General features: G+C 45.2%; 1 protein-coding gene across 1 annotated transcript; it reads right to left on the reverse strand.

The window, feature by feature from the left end:
* Positions 1-4,520: 4,520 nt before the first annotated feature.
* Positions 4,521-10,674, reverse strand: LOC130378519 (uncharacterized). Its single transcript, XM_056585247.1, has 2 exons — positions 4,793-10,674; positions 4,521-4,646 (listed from the first exon to the last, which is right to left on the reverse strand). Exon 1 carries the CDS (start codon positions 10,463-10,465, stop codon positions 5,171-5,173), a length of 5,295 nt encoding a protein of 1,764 aa, XP_056441222.1. The 5' UTR covers positions 10,466-10,674; the 3' UTR covers positions 4,521-4,646; positions 4,793-5,170.
* Between the last annotated feature and the right edge of the window lie 2,366 nt (positions 10,675-13,040).

The raw sequence follows: 13,040 nt of genomic DNA on the forward strand, positions 1-13,040 counted from the left end.
AGAAAAAGATAGCTTCATTCATTCATTCATTCAAAAGTGTTTTATTTAAAGAACGTTTGATTACATCATTATATAATATGAACCATTTTAAAAGACATTCTATCTACTTCTTAACTTAGGGTGAAAGTCAACAAGTGAACATTTCAGAGATAAAAGGTAAACATGAGTGGAACAAAAAGGAGGAAGCTTACAGATTTCTTCAAAAGGTGGGCAGCTGCTATCCAAGACATAATTTTGAAATAATTAAGCTAGGCCCGTGTGCAGAAGTCACCGTAACCAAGCTGTGATTTGTTGCTAGATCTTTTCATCCTGATAGTGTGTCTGTCATGTCTTAAGTGCTGTCTCTTCCTCCACTAAACTAAAAATGCAGAGTTGAACAGAACAGGGATGAGGATGGAGCTGAGGGCAGAGGAGATGAGGCTGGACAGGGCAGAGGAGCTGAGGATGGACCGGGCAGAGGAGCTGAGGATGGACAGGGCAGAGGAGCTGAGGATGGACAGGGCAGAGATGAGGACACTGAGGGCAGAGGAGGTGAGGCGGGACAGGGCAGAGGAGCTGAGGATGGACAGGGCAGAGATGAGGACACTGAGGGCAGAGGAGCTGAGGATGGACCGGGAGGGACAGGTGCAGATGAGCATGTAGGTGCAACTGACAACTTCCCTGACTGCTGGAAGAGACAGCAACAATATGATTATTTTAAAAAAACCTACCCATTTCTTGTGGCAAAAAATAAAAAATTGGGATGTGAAACATGCAGTGCGGCATCATCACTTGGGGCAGAGAGAACAGGTAAACTCAGATACACATTTTCCAGTGAATAGCAAAACTGCAGAGTAAGTCCATATGGCAGTAGTACAGAGAAGCAAATGAAATCTTTAAGAAAAAAAATAAATGAACATAGTGCCTCTCAAAGTCACAAAATTGCAGAAGATATACTGAAAAAACAAGGTGAGCAAGCTCTTGAGTCAAGTTTTTTGAAAACACAAGGTGAAATTTTAGCATCAACTCACAATGTCTTTAGGACAGCGTACTAACTGGCAAAGGGCAACAGGCCTTACTCTGATCATCCTAACCTAGTAGAGCTACAGAGGATGAATGGTGCAAATGTTGGCCTTGTACTCCATTCCAACGTCACATGTGCAGACATAGTGCATTTCATATCTGTAGAGATGAGACAGGTATTACTGAATAGTATTAAACAGACTCAGCCAAAGCTCACAGTTATTGTGGATGAAAGCACCTCATTCAGTAAGAAATCGTGTCTCATTGTGTACCTCAGAACATCTGTCCATGATTCTGAGCCTCTTACGTTCTTCTTAGATTTGCTTGAATTAGAAAGTACAACAGCAGATGGAATCACTGGTGATTCCATCTGGTTTACTCAAATGCCTCTTAAAACATGGTCTTCATGAGGATTTTCTAAAAGAATGTCTGGTGGGTTTCTGCTCTGATGGAGCTGCCGTAATGGTGGGGAAAAAGAATGGAGTGTACACACAACTTAAAACTAAGTTCCCAGGTCTCATTGGTTGGCACTGTCTGAACCACAGGTTGGAGTTGTCTGTGTCAGATGCTGTGAAGACATGCACTGAGACCAACCACTTTACAGCTTTCCTTGACAAGTTGTACTGCCTATACCATCAGTAACCCAAGAACCTTAGAGAACTTGATGCTGCAGCTTCTGAGGTTGGTGTGTGTCTTAGGAGAATCGGTAGAGTCTTAGGGGTAAGGTGGGTGGCTTCATCTTTTCGAACAGTGAAAGCCATTTGGATGATGTATGCCGCACTCCACAGTCATCTCACAGCTGCAGGTCAAGATGTTAACAGAACATCAAGTGAGAGATCTATGTATTCGGGCCTAGCTGTTAAATTGAGTTCGGATGCATTTCTGAGGAACCTGGGACTAATGATGGATGCACTGGAGGAACTCAAAGACCTGTCTGAGGCCCTGCAGGCCAGAGACATTAGACTGTCTCAAGCAGTGAACCTCATTAAAAGACAGACTGATGTGTTTACCGCCATGAGTGAGGATCCAGAAAATGGCCCCTTCTATAGAAAGGCATGTGAGGCAGTGCAGCAAGGGTCTTTCAATGGCATAGCACTTCATGGTGATAGAGGGCAGAAGGTCATCAACCCAACCAAGTTTTATGAGGCCTTATGCCAGAGCATGAAGGAAAGAATGGTGAGGAGTGAAGAGGAGTCTCTCTTCACCAAGATTAACATCTTGAATCCCGAAACATGGCCGAGCCCTCTACCTGTGATGTATGGGGAAAGTGAGTTGAGGGAACTCTGTGACCAGGTAAAAGTTGGTTTCACTGGAGTGAAACAAGCTTACCGTGAGTACAAAAACAAACCAGACACAATGCAAAAGGCCCTTCTCACACTTAGACATGCCGTTAATACCATTTCTGTCAGCAGTGCAGAGTGTGAGAGGGGGTTTTCAGAGATGAATAATGTTGTGACTCCATTGAGATCCAGATTGAATGTGGAGAATGTGTCGGCTTTGATGTTCATTAAGCTGGTTGGCCCTCCTCTCAAATCTTGGAAGCGGGTCAGGCGGCCGCCTAGAGCGCCATCTAGAGGGGGGGGCGCAAAATATAAAATGCGCGAGAAAAAATAAATAAAAATCACTTATTGGCCACGTCTCCCCGCCAAAAACAATCCCCCCTCCCGTCAACAATCGTTTCATACCCCCCCCCCCCCCGTCAACAATCGCTTCATACACCCCCCCCCCCCCTCGCCTAGAGCGCCAAATGTGCTGGGGCCGCCCCTGACTATATGACTTGTATTTCTTTAACATTTGCCCTCTAATATAAGCCCATATAGCCATATTCCTTGCATCTTATGGAAAGACAAGACATAAAGTCAATTCTAAACGTAATGACAAAAAAAATTAACTCCCCAAACGGCAAATTGGCACAATATCCTATCCACACGTTTTTTACATTTCCCACTTGCAATTGGTAACTTTAATCGTAGTTCTTAAAATCGGTAAGTAATGTTTGGATTTCACCATAAAATGTAGAAAGCACGTTTCCCGTTATCGCCAAAAGCATGGTTGCAAAATAGCATAACTAGGCTAGGGGAGACCAGGGACAGTTGTAACAGGGGACGGTTGTAAGTAACACTGTGAATTCCTCCAATCAGAAACCAGCTATGATGACGAAACTCACTGTGCTTGTGCACATTTAGTTTCCCTCCTTACTTGCGAAAACGGGAGTCGCATTTGAAACCTACAGGGGGCGCTATAAAGCAAAGTCTGTTTTTGAGGGCAAAAAAACACTTTTCTTCCCGATGTTCTTTTTTGGATGCTGTCCAAAGATAAAATGTCTACGAATTCAAACAAGTATTATTAGAATCCCTGTTTTGTAAGCTAAAAATATACATGGCTATCAAGTGTCAAACTAGCAGTCAAGCCAGTTGACATGAGATCAAAACATGGTTCGTCATACTGGGACAGTTGTAACGCCCTGTTACAACCGTCCGAGTATGACGAACGAAGTTTCATTTATATTTTAAAAACTAGGGTTAGGTATAGAGATGCAGATGTTGGTATTAATGTGCAAGTTAAAAGTAAAATGTACACTGTGCATTGCAAATAATAATATTAATTCATACGTACAATAATACATATCCTGTTTCCCATTGTTTACTTCCTGTTTAGTGTTTTGTACTTCCTTGTTCCTGCCATGTGTTCCTTGTCGATCATTGTTGCGTGGTAGCCTATGTCTTAAATGTTTCATGTGCATCACAGCTTTTGAATCTGAGTCCTGAGTTAACATTAAAGCATGCCAAACATCAGAAAGAGGAAGACAAACAGGGGAGTCCCATTTCCTTTGCTGGAGAGGGCTTCCAATGATATTATACAGGGAAAGTCAGTAAGGTCAGTGGCCAAATCATATGGCATTTGCCATGTGACCCTGTATCGATTTTACAAGAAGAAGAGCCAGGGCCAAACACATCCCAGAGTTGGATACTGGACTCCAAAAAGGGTTTTCTCTCTAGAGCAGGAGCTCCTCATATCAGATTATTTGAAGCAGGCAGCTGTTCTATTTCATCCTTACTGACCGCCAGAGGCGGTGCTTTAAGCACTGGATTTATCCGTCTCGCGCATGCGCAGTTCGAGTACCTAATGTCAACAAAGTCACCTGTGACCCCTGATGAGCTCCGGACAGCCTATATCTTCCGGTGACATCAGAGGATCTGTTCCTTTCATCTTCTCGCTTCGCAGGTATCGTATCACCTTGCTAGCTTAAAGCTAATTGGATATTATTATCATCGATCGTTCGTTGCTGGTGGCCTTGCGACATATTGTCGGAGCCGTGAGCTGCTCACCCTCCAAAGGCCGCAACGGACCCGCCGAGAGGTTCGGATTGCGTGGAACGCATCTCCCTCGGCTGGATAAGCTTACTTTGTTATAATTTCGTGTTTCGGTGAAGGCAGTGTACCCGCTCCCTCTCCCGGCGTTTGTACTGCGCTTATCATTTAATTTCTCCCGGCGTTTGTATTGCGCTTATTGTAGCGAACCCCAGCCGGACAATGGTGAAGCTTACAGATGTTTCAGAAGCCTTTATTTACGTTCAGCCGTCAGCCTTGTTTTGAGCATAAATATTCCTTTCTTCACATCTTTCTTCATAAACACCGTAAGAGCTACAGGACAGATAAATAACATTAATTAGCTCTTACACATATACAACTATCGCCATGAAGATAACATTAGCGCGGCTGTACAGCAACAACACATTTAAACACATTTTAAGTAATATAAAGTCTTAAACAAATTAAACACACAATACCTTGTTCCCATTCCAGCTAGGCACTTATTAATTACTACAAATTGTTATGCAGAGCAACCGTTTGTAGCCTGAATTCCTTCCGTAATTACACGTAATAACCTTTTCGCGCGATCTCCTTCAAGTCAAGTTACCTACTGTAGATTCAAACTTCCTGCGTCAAAATAAAAGACCCATGACGGCAAAATACAGTATCAAAATAAAAGCATGGAGAAAGTGGTTATTTTAACAGACCTTCATAAGAATTATTTACACTCCCACCAATCATGAGTCCCTAATGGAACAGTATACAGTTAACATTAAACACGAATGATTTTCTAACAAAAAAATGACCTTCCTCATGAAAGTGCAAAAAACAAATTATGTAAAGAGAGAACAAGTTTAATTAGTCTCCAATAGCAGGACTAGCCTTTGGACAGGGCGCTCGACTTCAGACATCTTATGGAGACGCTCTCCTTTCTTGCCAAGATTCCTGTCACCGAGGCAGATCTTAACTCTCCTTACTAGTCCGTCTTTGTCAATAGTAGTTTCTAAAACTCTACCTAATCTCCACTCGTTCCTGTGTGCATCCTCTCCTTTCATCATTACGATATCTCCAACTTGAAGATTTCTCTTCGGTGCATGCCAACGTTGTCTGAGAGAGATGTTGGCCAGGTATTCCTTTCGCCATCGACTCCAAAACTGTTCTGCCAGGTATTGAACATGTCGCCACCTTTTCTTGCCATACATGTCCTCTCTGACGAACTCGCCTGGAGGTGGTAAGGCCCTGACAGTTTTCATAGTCAGAAGATGATTAGGTGTGAGTGGCTCAAGACTATGAGGATCACTGAGGTTGTCAACAGTCAGTGGTCGACTGTTGACGATTGCCATAGCTTCATAGAGAAAAGCCTGCAGTGAAGCATCATTTAGCCTTCCAGAGGAAAGAGCAAGCGTGGACCTTAGAACGCTTCTCACCGTCCTAATCTGTCTCTCCCAAACACCTCCGACATGGCTTGAATAAGGTGCATTCATGCAAAAGTCACATTGTTTTTCAGCAAGGAATACAGCCAGCCGGTCTGCATCAACTTCCTTTAGAGCTTCCTTAAGTTCGTTTTTGGCTCCAACGAAGTTGCTACCTTGATCGGACTTGATCTGACGAACAGCACCACGCATAGCAATGAAGCATCGGAGGCCATTGATGAGGGCGTCTGTGGACATGCCATCAAGCATCTCAATATGAATGGCACGGGAGCTAAAGCAAGTGAAAAGTAGACCATACCTCTTGTTCTCCTTTCTTCCTTGCTTCGTGAGGAATGGACCAAAGCAGTCCATTCCACAGAAGGTGAAGGGGGGTGATGGTTCCACGCGTTCGGGGGGTAGATCAGCCATCCTTTGCTCTTCCGTTGGTTTCCGGTGCCGTCTACAGGTGACGCATTGACGAATGTGCGATGCTACTGCCCTGTTGATTCCTGGAATCCAGTAGCCGTGGGACCTGATCTCATTGAGGGTGAGGCCTTTACCTTGATGTTCGATTCTTTCATGGTGATGAGCAATGATCATTTTTGTAATGTGATGATCTTTGGGAATGATTGCAGGGTGCTTGATGGAGTTGGGAAGAGAAGAGTTGCACAGCCTTCCTCCCACCCTGAAGACACCATCTTTATCGAGGAAGGCATCAAGAGAGTGTAGTGAATTGTGAGAGGGTAGGGGGACCCCTTTGCTCAGCAGTTTCAACTCTTCTTGGTACACGTTTTTCTGCAGGTCTTTGATTATGCAATGTTCTGCATCTTCTCGTTCTGTTACAGTGGTGAGGTTGTTTGATCTGTTCTTTCTGATGCGCCTTAAAAGGCGTGCAACAGCTCGAATAGCCAGTGACCAAGATGAGAACTTAGATAAACGATCAACAAGGCTCGCTTGCTCTGTAGTTCTTGTGTTAAGTACCAAAGCACTTCTGACCTCTGGGTCTCCAATTATTAACTCTGGAATTTCATCTGCCGGCGGCTTCATTTCCTTGTGCCACAAGAACTTGGGTCCAGTGAACCAGGTGGATGACAAAAGCTCGCTGGGAGTCAAGCTCCTGGAAGCATGGTCAGCAGGATTCTCATTGGTTGGAACATATCTCCATTGTTGAGGGTCTGAGCTGAGGTGAATCTTCTGAACACGGTTAGCCACAAAGGTGTGGAATCGTCGTGCTTCGTTTTTTATGTATCCCAAGACCACCTTAGAGTCGGTCCAGAAGACCTCCTCAGTGTCAGCTGATCCAAATTCCTCCTTGAGCATGTTGCTCATCTTCACAGAGACAACTGCAGCCGTCAGTTCCAATCTTGGAACAGTTGTAACTTTTGATGGCGAGACGCGTGATTTTCCTACAACTAAGGCACAGTGAACGTCTCCCTCCTCATTTTGTAGTCTCAAGTATGAACACTGACCATAACCCTTCAAGCTAGCATCTGAGAAATGATGCAGCTGTGTCTTCAAAACCTTCCCAAATCCAGCTGGTGAGTAAGTGCGGGGTATAGTGACATTATCCAACTGAGCTAGATCATCTCTCCATTTTTCCCATTTTGGACGGAGCTCGTCAGGGAGAGGATCGTCCCAGCCTGTGCCTCGCCTACACATCTCCTGAAGAATGATCTTCGCTTTGAGCAGAACTGGCGCCACGAACCCGAGAGGATCATACAAGGAGGCAACTGTAGAAAGAATGCCGCGACGTGTTGCCGGCTGATCCTTGAGGCTGACACTGAGACGAAAATGGTCGGACTCCACATCCCATTGAATCCCCAGGGCTCTCTCAAGCGGCAGTTCATCGAACGTGAGGTCCATATTCGTCACATTGATTGCTCTTTCAGAGGGCGGTATACTTTCTAGGACATTTCTCTCATTTGACACAAATTTGTGTAATCGGAGTCCACCCATGGCACAGAGTTCACGAGCTTCTCTGGCAAGCTGAACAGCTTCTTCGGTGCTGCCAGCACTGGTGAGGCCATCATCAACATAGAAATCCCTCATGATAAACTGTGAGCCTTTAGGGTAGAGGTCGCCATTCTCCTTAGCTAGATGCTTCATCCCGAAGTTTGCACATCCAGGGGAGGAGGCTGCACCGAACAGATGCACCTTCATACGGAACTCACTGGGCGGTGAGTTCAAGTCTCCTTGCTTCCACCAAAGAAAGCGCAGGTAGTTGCGATCAGCCTCATCCACATGGAATTGATGGAACATTTTCTCAATGTCACACATCAAAGCAACAGGGTAACGTCGGAAGCGGATAAGAACACCGCTCAAGTTGTTCAGCAAGTCAGGCCCTGAGAGGAGATGGTCGTTCAAGCTGGTTCCTTTGTGTCTGGCAGAGCAATCGAACACTACACGAAGCTTATCTGGCTTCTTTGCGTGCCGAACACCATGATGGGGAATGTACCATCTCTCACCTTCACTCCCACCGTCTTCGATCTGCTCTGCATCTCCCCTTTCGATGATCTCCTCCATGAACTTGACATACTGCTCCTTATACTTTTCATCCCGCTGCAGTTTTCTTTTGAGGTGGTTGAGGCGTATCATGACTGAGTTTTTGTTGTCAGGCATACTGGGTCTGTTTTTGAAGGGTAGAGGCATTTGGTAATGGCCATGTTTGTTTTTCTGTATGCCCTCATTTAGCTTGTTGAGGAAGGTGATGTCATCTTGTGACACTGTTTTGCTGTCTTCACTATCATCCTTGAAGTCAGATTCCAGAATGCGAATAGCGTCGGCCGGAGTTACCGGAGGCAGTACTTTAATGGAGATTTTGTGGCACAGGCGACTTGAGCTCGGCGGATCATAGCTTTGCGATGAGCGCCCCACAATACTCCATCCTAAGTCTGTCCGTACAGCATAAGGTTCCTCATCTCCTCCTAGAATAACCTGCCTTGGTGCCATGGCTCTAGAGCAGTTATAGCCTATCAGGAGCCCTATTTCACAGTCCTTCAGAGGTTGGATTTCTTCTGCTATTTCTCTGAGGTGACTCCATTGCTTAGCCGTCTCACAAGTGGGAATATGAGCACGGTTTACAGGTATGCAGTCCTTTGAGTAGGCAACTGGGAGATCAAACTGAATTGCAGAGCTGTATCCCCTTACACAGAGGCCGAAAACACTCTCACTTGAGAGAACCGTGTTCATTCCACTCATGGTCGTCAGCTTCAACTTCACTGGATACTTGTCAGCATTTAGACTGTCACTCACTTCTTGGTCGATGAATGTTGTATCGCTTTGAGTGTCAAGTAGAGCGTAGACAAGTCTCTCAGCAGTTGGGTTGTTTTTGGATGACACCCACACTGGCATCACCATCGATGTGTAGGATGAGCCTTCGCCTGCAACACTGAGCGACGTTGCAGCAGCTCTTTGATTTGTCGCTGCTTCTGATGAAGACTTCTCCTTCCCATAGTTGTAATCGTGGAGGGCCGTCGGATGTTTTCCTTTACAGTTGTCGCAACAGTGGCGATGACGACAGCTTTTTGCGCTGTGGCCGAATTTTAGGCATCCGTAGCAGAGTTTCTTCTCCTTTACATAGTTCCGTCGCTCTACCAACAACATTTCTGTAAACTTGGGACACGCATGAAGCTGGTGTCTATTATCTTGACAGAGAATACATGTTTTTCTCTGTTCTGACCCTTTGTTGAAGATGTCCGTAGCTGCTTGAGTGGTGTAAACACTGGCCTGGTTTGTCTTTGTGTCTCTGAGATTTCTCTTTTCAGCGTTAGAGTCTGATGAGCGAAGAGCATAAAGCGACGTAATTGGATTGCAGGCAATCTCAGCTTCAGTTGACACAAATATTGCAAAGTCCTTGAAACTTGGGAATTCTTGCCTATCGTTCAGGCTTCGTGTGGCTTGTCGGTTCCAGCGTGAAGCTGCCCAGTCTGGTAGTTTATAGACAAGCTTCTGGTTTTCCTCGCAGTCGTTTAATATGTCGAGACCCTTGACATGAGGCATGGCATCTTGACAGGCATTTAGAAAATCAGAGAAGTTTCTGAGTCCCTCGGCATCTTTAGGTTGTATCCTAGGCCAATTGGTAAGCTTCTCTCTGAATGCTCTCTGAATGGCAAAGGGCTGGCCGAAGCGACGAGTGAGCTTGTTCCAGGCATCCTGGTAGGCTTCATCATCGTTTCGGAAAAAGGTGCCATCTAGCACCTGGCGTGCTGGGCCGGCAACATACTTCTTCAAATAATAGAGTTTTTCAGCTGGAGTGATAGCTCTTTGGTCAATGAGCGAGGAAAACGATGCTTTCCATTCAGTGAATCGTATTGGATCACCATTGAAGACGAATGGCTCTGGAACAGGGAGCCTATTCAAGGCTATGCTGTCTTGAAAGACCTGAGCCAGTGAGGAAATGTCTTTATGAGAGGGTGTTGCAACATGGGATGGCGAGACGGCAGTTACAGGCACGTTCGTTGCTTCCTTATCCTTTTCAATGTTGATGCAGTCAGCAGCTTTATGTTCTGTCTCCTTATTGTACACATTCAGCTTGGCCTTAGCTGCTCGCACTTCCTTCTCTGCCTGCAGTCGCTCCAACTCATACCTTTGTGCCTCTAGAGCTATCCTCTGTTGTTCCTCTAACTCTCGAATCACTTCCCTTTGTCTCTCTTCGGCTATCATCATCTCATAATTGGTTTCCTTCACTGCTAGTTCTGCTGCTGCATCCGCACGCTTGGCCGCCATAGAGGAAGTCATGGAGTGATGGTCAGACTTGCTATGACTTGTCAAGGACGCGGCGGATCCATAGACAGACTTTGCATAGTCACGGTGGAGGAGTTCATGAAGGCGATGTCTTTCCTGCTTCTCGTTAAACTCAACTTCATCATCTATTGCTCTGTTGTGGGCAATGATAATGATTTCTGTGGTGACTGATTCACAAGTATCGACTCGTCGTCTGATATCAGTGGAAGGTGTGGCAAGATCTTGCATTTCAGAATATATGTTCATTATGTCTTCCTTACTTTTCCTAAGTTCTTCCACGAGAGGCCAGAGCTCATCATCTGGCATGTAGGACTTCAGTTGATCTCTTGCTTTTCGTATTTTGAGTTTCCATTGCTCGTACATGGAGAGCAGCCCTTTCTCCATTTTCTTGGCCTCCTCCGCTTGTAGTGCACGCATCTTCTCGGTAGGGTTCCGTGCACGTTCGGAACGTCTGGGACCTCCAGGTGGGTCATCCAGTTTACCTTGGAGATGACTCTGACCTTCTTCCACCACTTCAGTCGTTTCCTTCAGGCATGATGAGTCTGCCACTGAGTGGAGCTCCCTCTGCAAATCCTGAACTTCATGCTGAGAACCAGCCATTTGCTCCTCTGTGTCACTATCATAACCTGACTTTGACATTATCAACTCCTAACTCAGAATTATTAAGCCAGATGAAAACCCTGAAGCAGATAAGATCGAACTCTTAAGCAGTTTAAACATAGAATATCAGAACCCCAGTACAAAAATAACTAGCAGTTACATCAATGTGCAGACACTCAAATAACTGTAAATGTTCAGGTAAATAACATTATAAGCAAAATTTTCAGATAGCATGAAATGCAGTTCAATTTCCCCCTTTTTTTTTTTTTTTTTTTTTTAAATGTCCTTAATTATAAAGAGTCCACATGAATGTGTCCGTCTGTATAAACGTATCAACAGTTCCTTCGTTGCAGATGAGCAGGTGAGCATTAAATGTTCTCTGGTTCAGTTCAAGAAGCTGTTAATGTGTAGCTCACCTCATTGGAAGTACCGTAGACCATATGATATTGGGTAATGCTCAGTTCTGCGTCAATGAATGCGACTGTACTTGACCAATGCACCGAATCCACGAGACCGCTGCCCGGATTGCCGTAGTGGATCATGCGTTGACATGCAGGAACATGTGCTGCTCGATGACTCCATGTGAACAGCATGGGGCGATGTAGCAGCAACAGCAGCAGGCATGCAGTGAAGACCCTCCGTCGTGACCCGTCATGGCGGCAAAAAGTCGTCGAATCGATGTGGGTCAAGCTCTTACTGTAGCGAACCCCAGCCGGACAATGGTGAAGCTTACAGATGTTTCAGAAGCCTTTATTTACGTTCAGCCGTCAGCCTTGTTTTGAGCATAAATATTCCTTTCTTCACATCTTTCTTCATAAACACCGTAAGAGCTACAGGACAGATAAATAACATTAATTAGCTCTTACACATATACAACTATCGCCATGAAGATAACATTAGCGCGGCTGTACAGCAACAACACATTTAAACACATTTTAAGTAATATAAAGTCTTAAACAAATTAAACACACAATACCTTGTTCCCATTCCAGCTAGGCACTTATTAATTACTACAAATTGTTATGCAGAGCAACCGTTTGTAGCCTGAATTCCTTCCGTAATTACACGTAATAACCTTTTCGCGCGATCTCCTTCAAGTCAAGTTACCTACTGTAGATTCAAACTTCCTGCGTCAAAATAAAAGACCCATGACGGCAAAATACAGTATCAAAATAAAAGCATGGAGAAAGTGGTTATTTTAACAGACCTTCATAAGAATTATTTACACTTATCACTTAATTTTCAAGTTGTGTATCGTTGCTATTGGTGACGGCAGTGTGTGCGCTCCCACTCCCGGCTTAGGTACATTTAACCTCGGTGCCAACTCGGTTGTGCCCGCTTTGTGTAACTGGTGAAGGCAGTGTTTTCGCTCCCGCTCCCAGCATTTATAGTTATATTTAGCCTTGTAGTTAGTAGCAGTGCTCCCGCTGAGGCTAACTGTCTGGGCTGTTATCCCGCCAATATTTGTCGGTGAAGGCTGTGCTTTCGCTCCCTCTCCCGGCATTTATACTGCACTTATTATTATCTACGTTTCGTTCTGACCGCTACCCTCAACTGGTGAAGGCAGTGCTCTCGCTCTCGCTCCCAGCAGAGGTGTGACTGTAGTTGGTAGCAGCGTTCCCGCTGAGGCTAACTTGTCTGGGTCTTTTTTCTGTTTGTATATCCATTGGTGAAGGCTGTGTTTTCGCCCCCTCTCCCAGTGTCTATTGTTTTTCTTGCTTTATACAGTGTTATTTTTTCTGGTTGTCAACATGGTTGGCGACCACTCATGCTCGGCCTGCATGGCTCCTCTGCAGATTGAGGATGGCCATGATTTGTGTCCCTCATGCCTTGGCCTCGGGCATCTGAAGGAGGGTCTTTCAGATGACCCCTGCATGAACTGCACTTTTATGCCTCGGGCAGTTAGAGTTGCTAGATTAGCTGAGGTGGAACAACGGTTGGGCCTCGTTTCGTCCCCCGAACTGTTGCC

Source organism: Gadus chalcogrammus, unplaced genomic scaffold (genome assembly GCF_026213295.1).
Source record: "Gadus chalcogrammus isolate NIFS_2021 unplaced genomic scaffold, NIFS_Gcha_1.0 GACHA084, whole genome shotgun sequence".
Lineage (NCBI taxonomy): Eukaryota > Metazoa > Chordata > Actinopteri > Gadiformes > Gadidae > Gadus > Gadus chalcogrammus.

Coding starts and splice junctions, on each gene's coding strand:
- LOC130378519 (XM_056585247.1), bottom strand. CDS start 10,465: ATGACTTCCTCTATGGCGGCCAAGCGTGCGGATGCAGCAGCAGAACTA.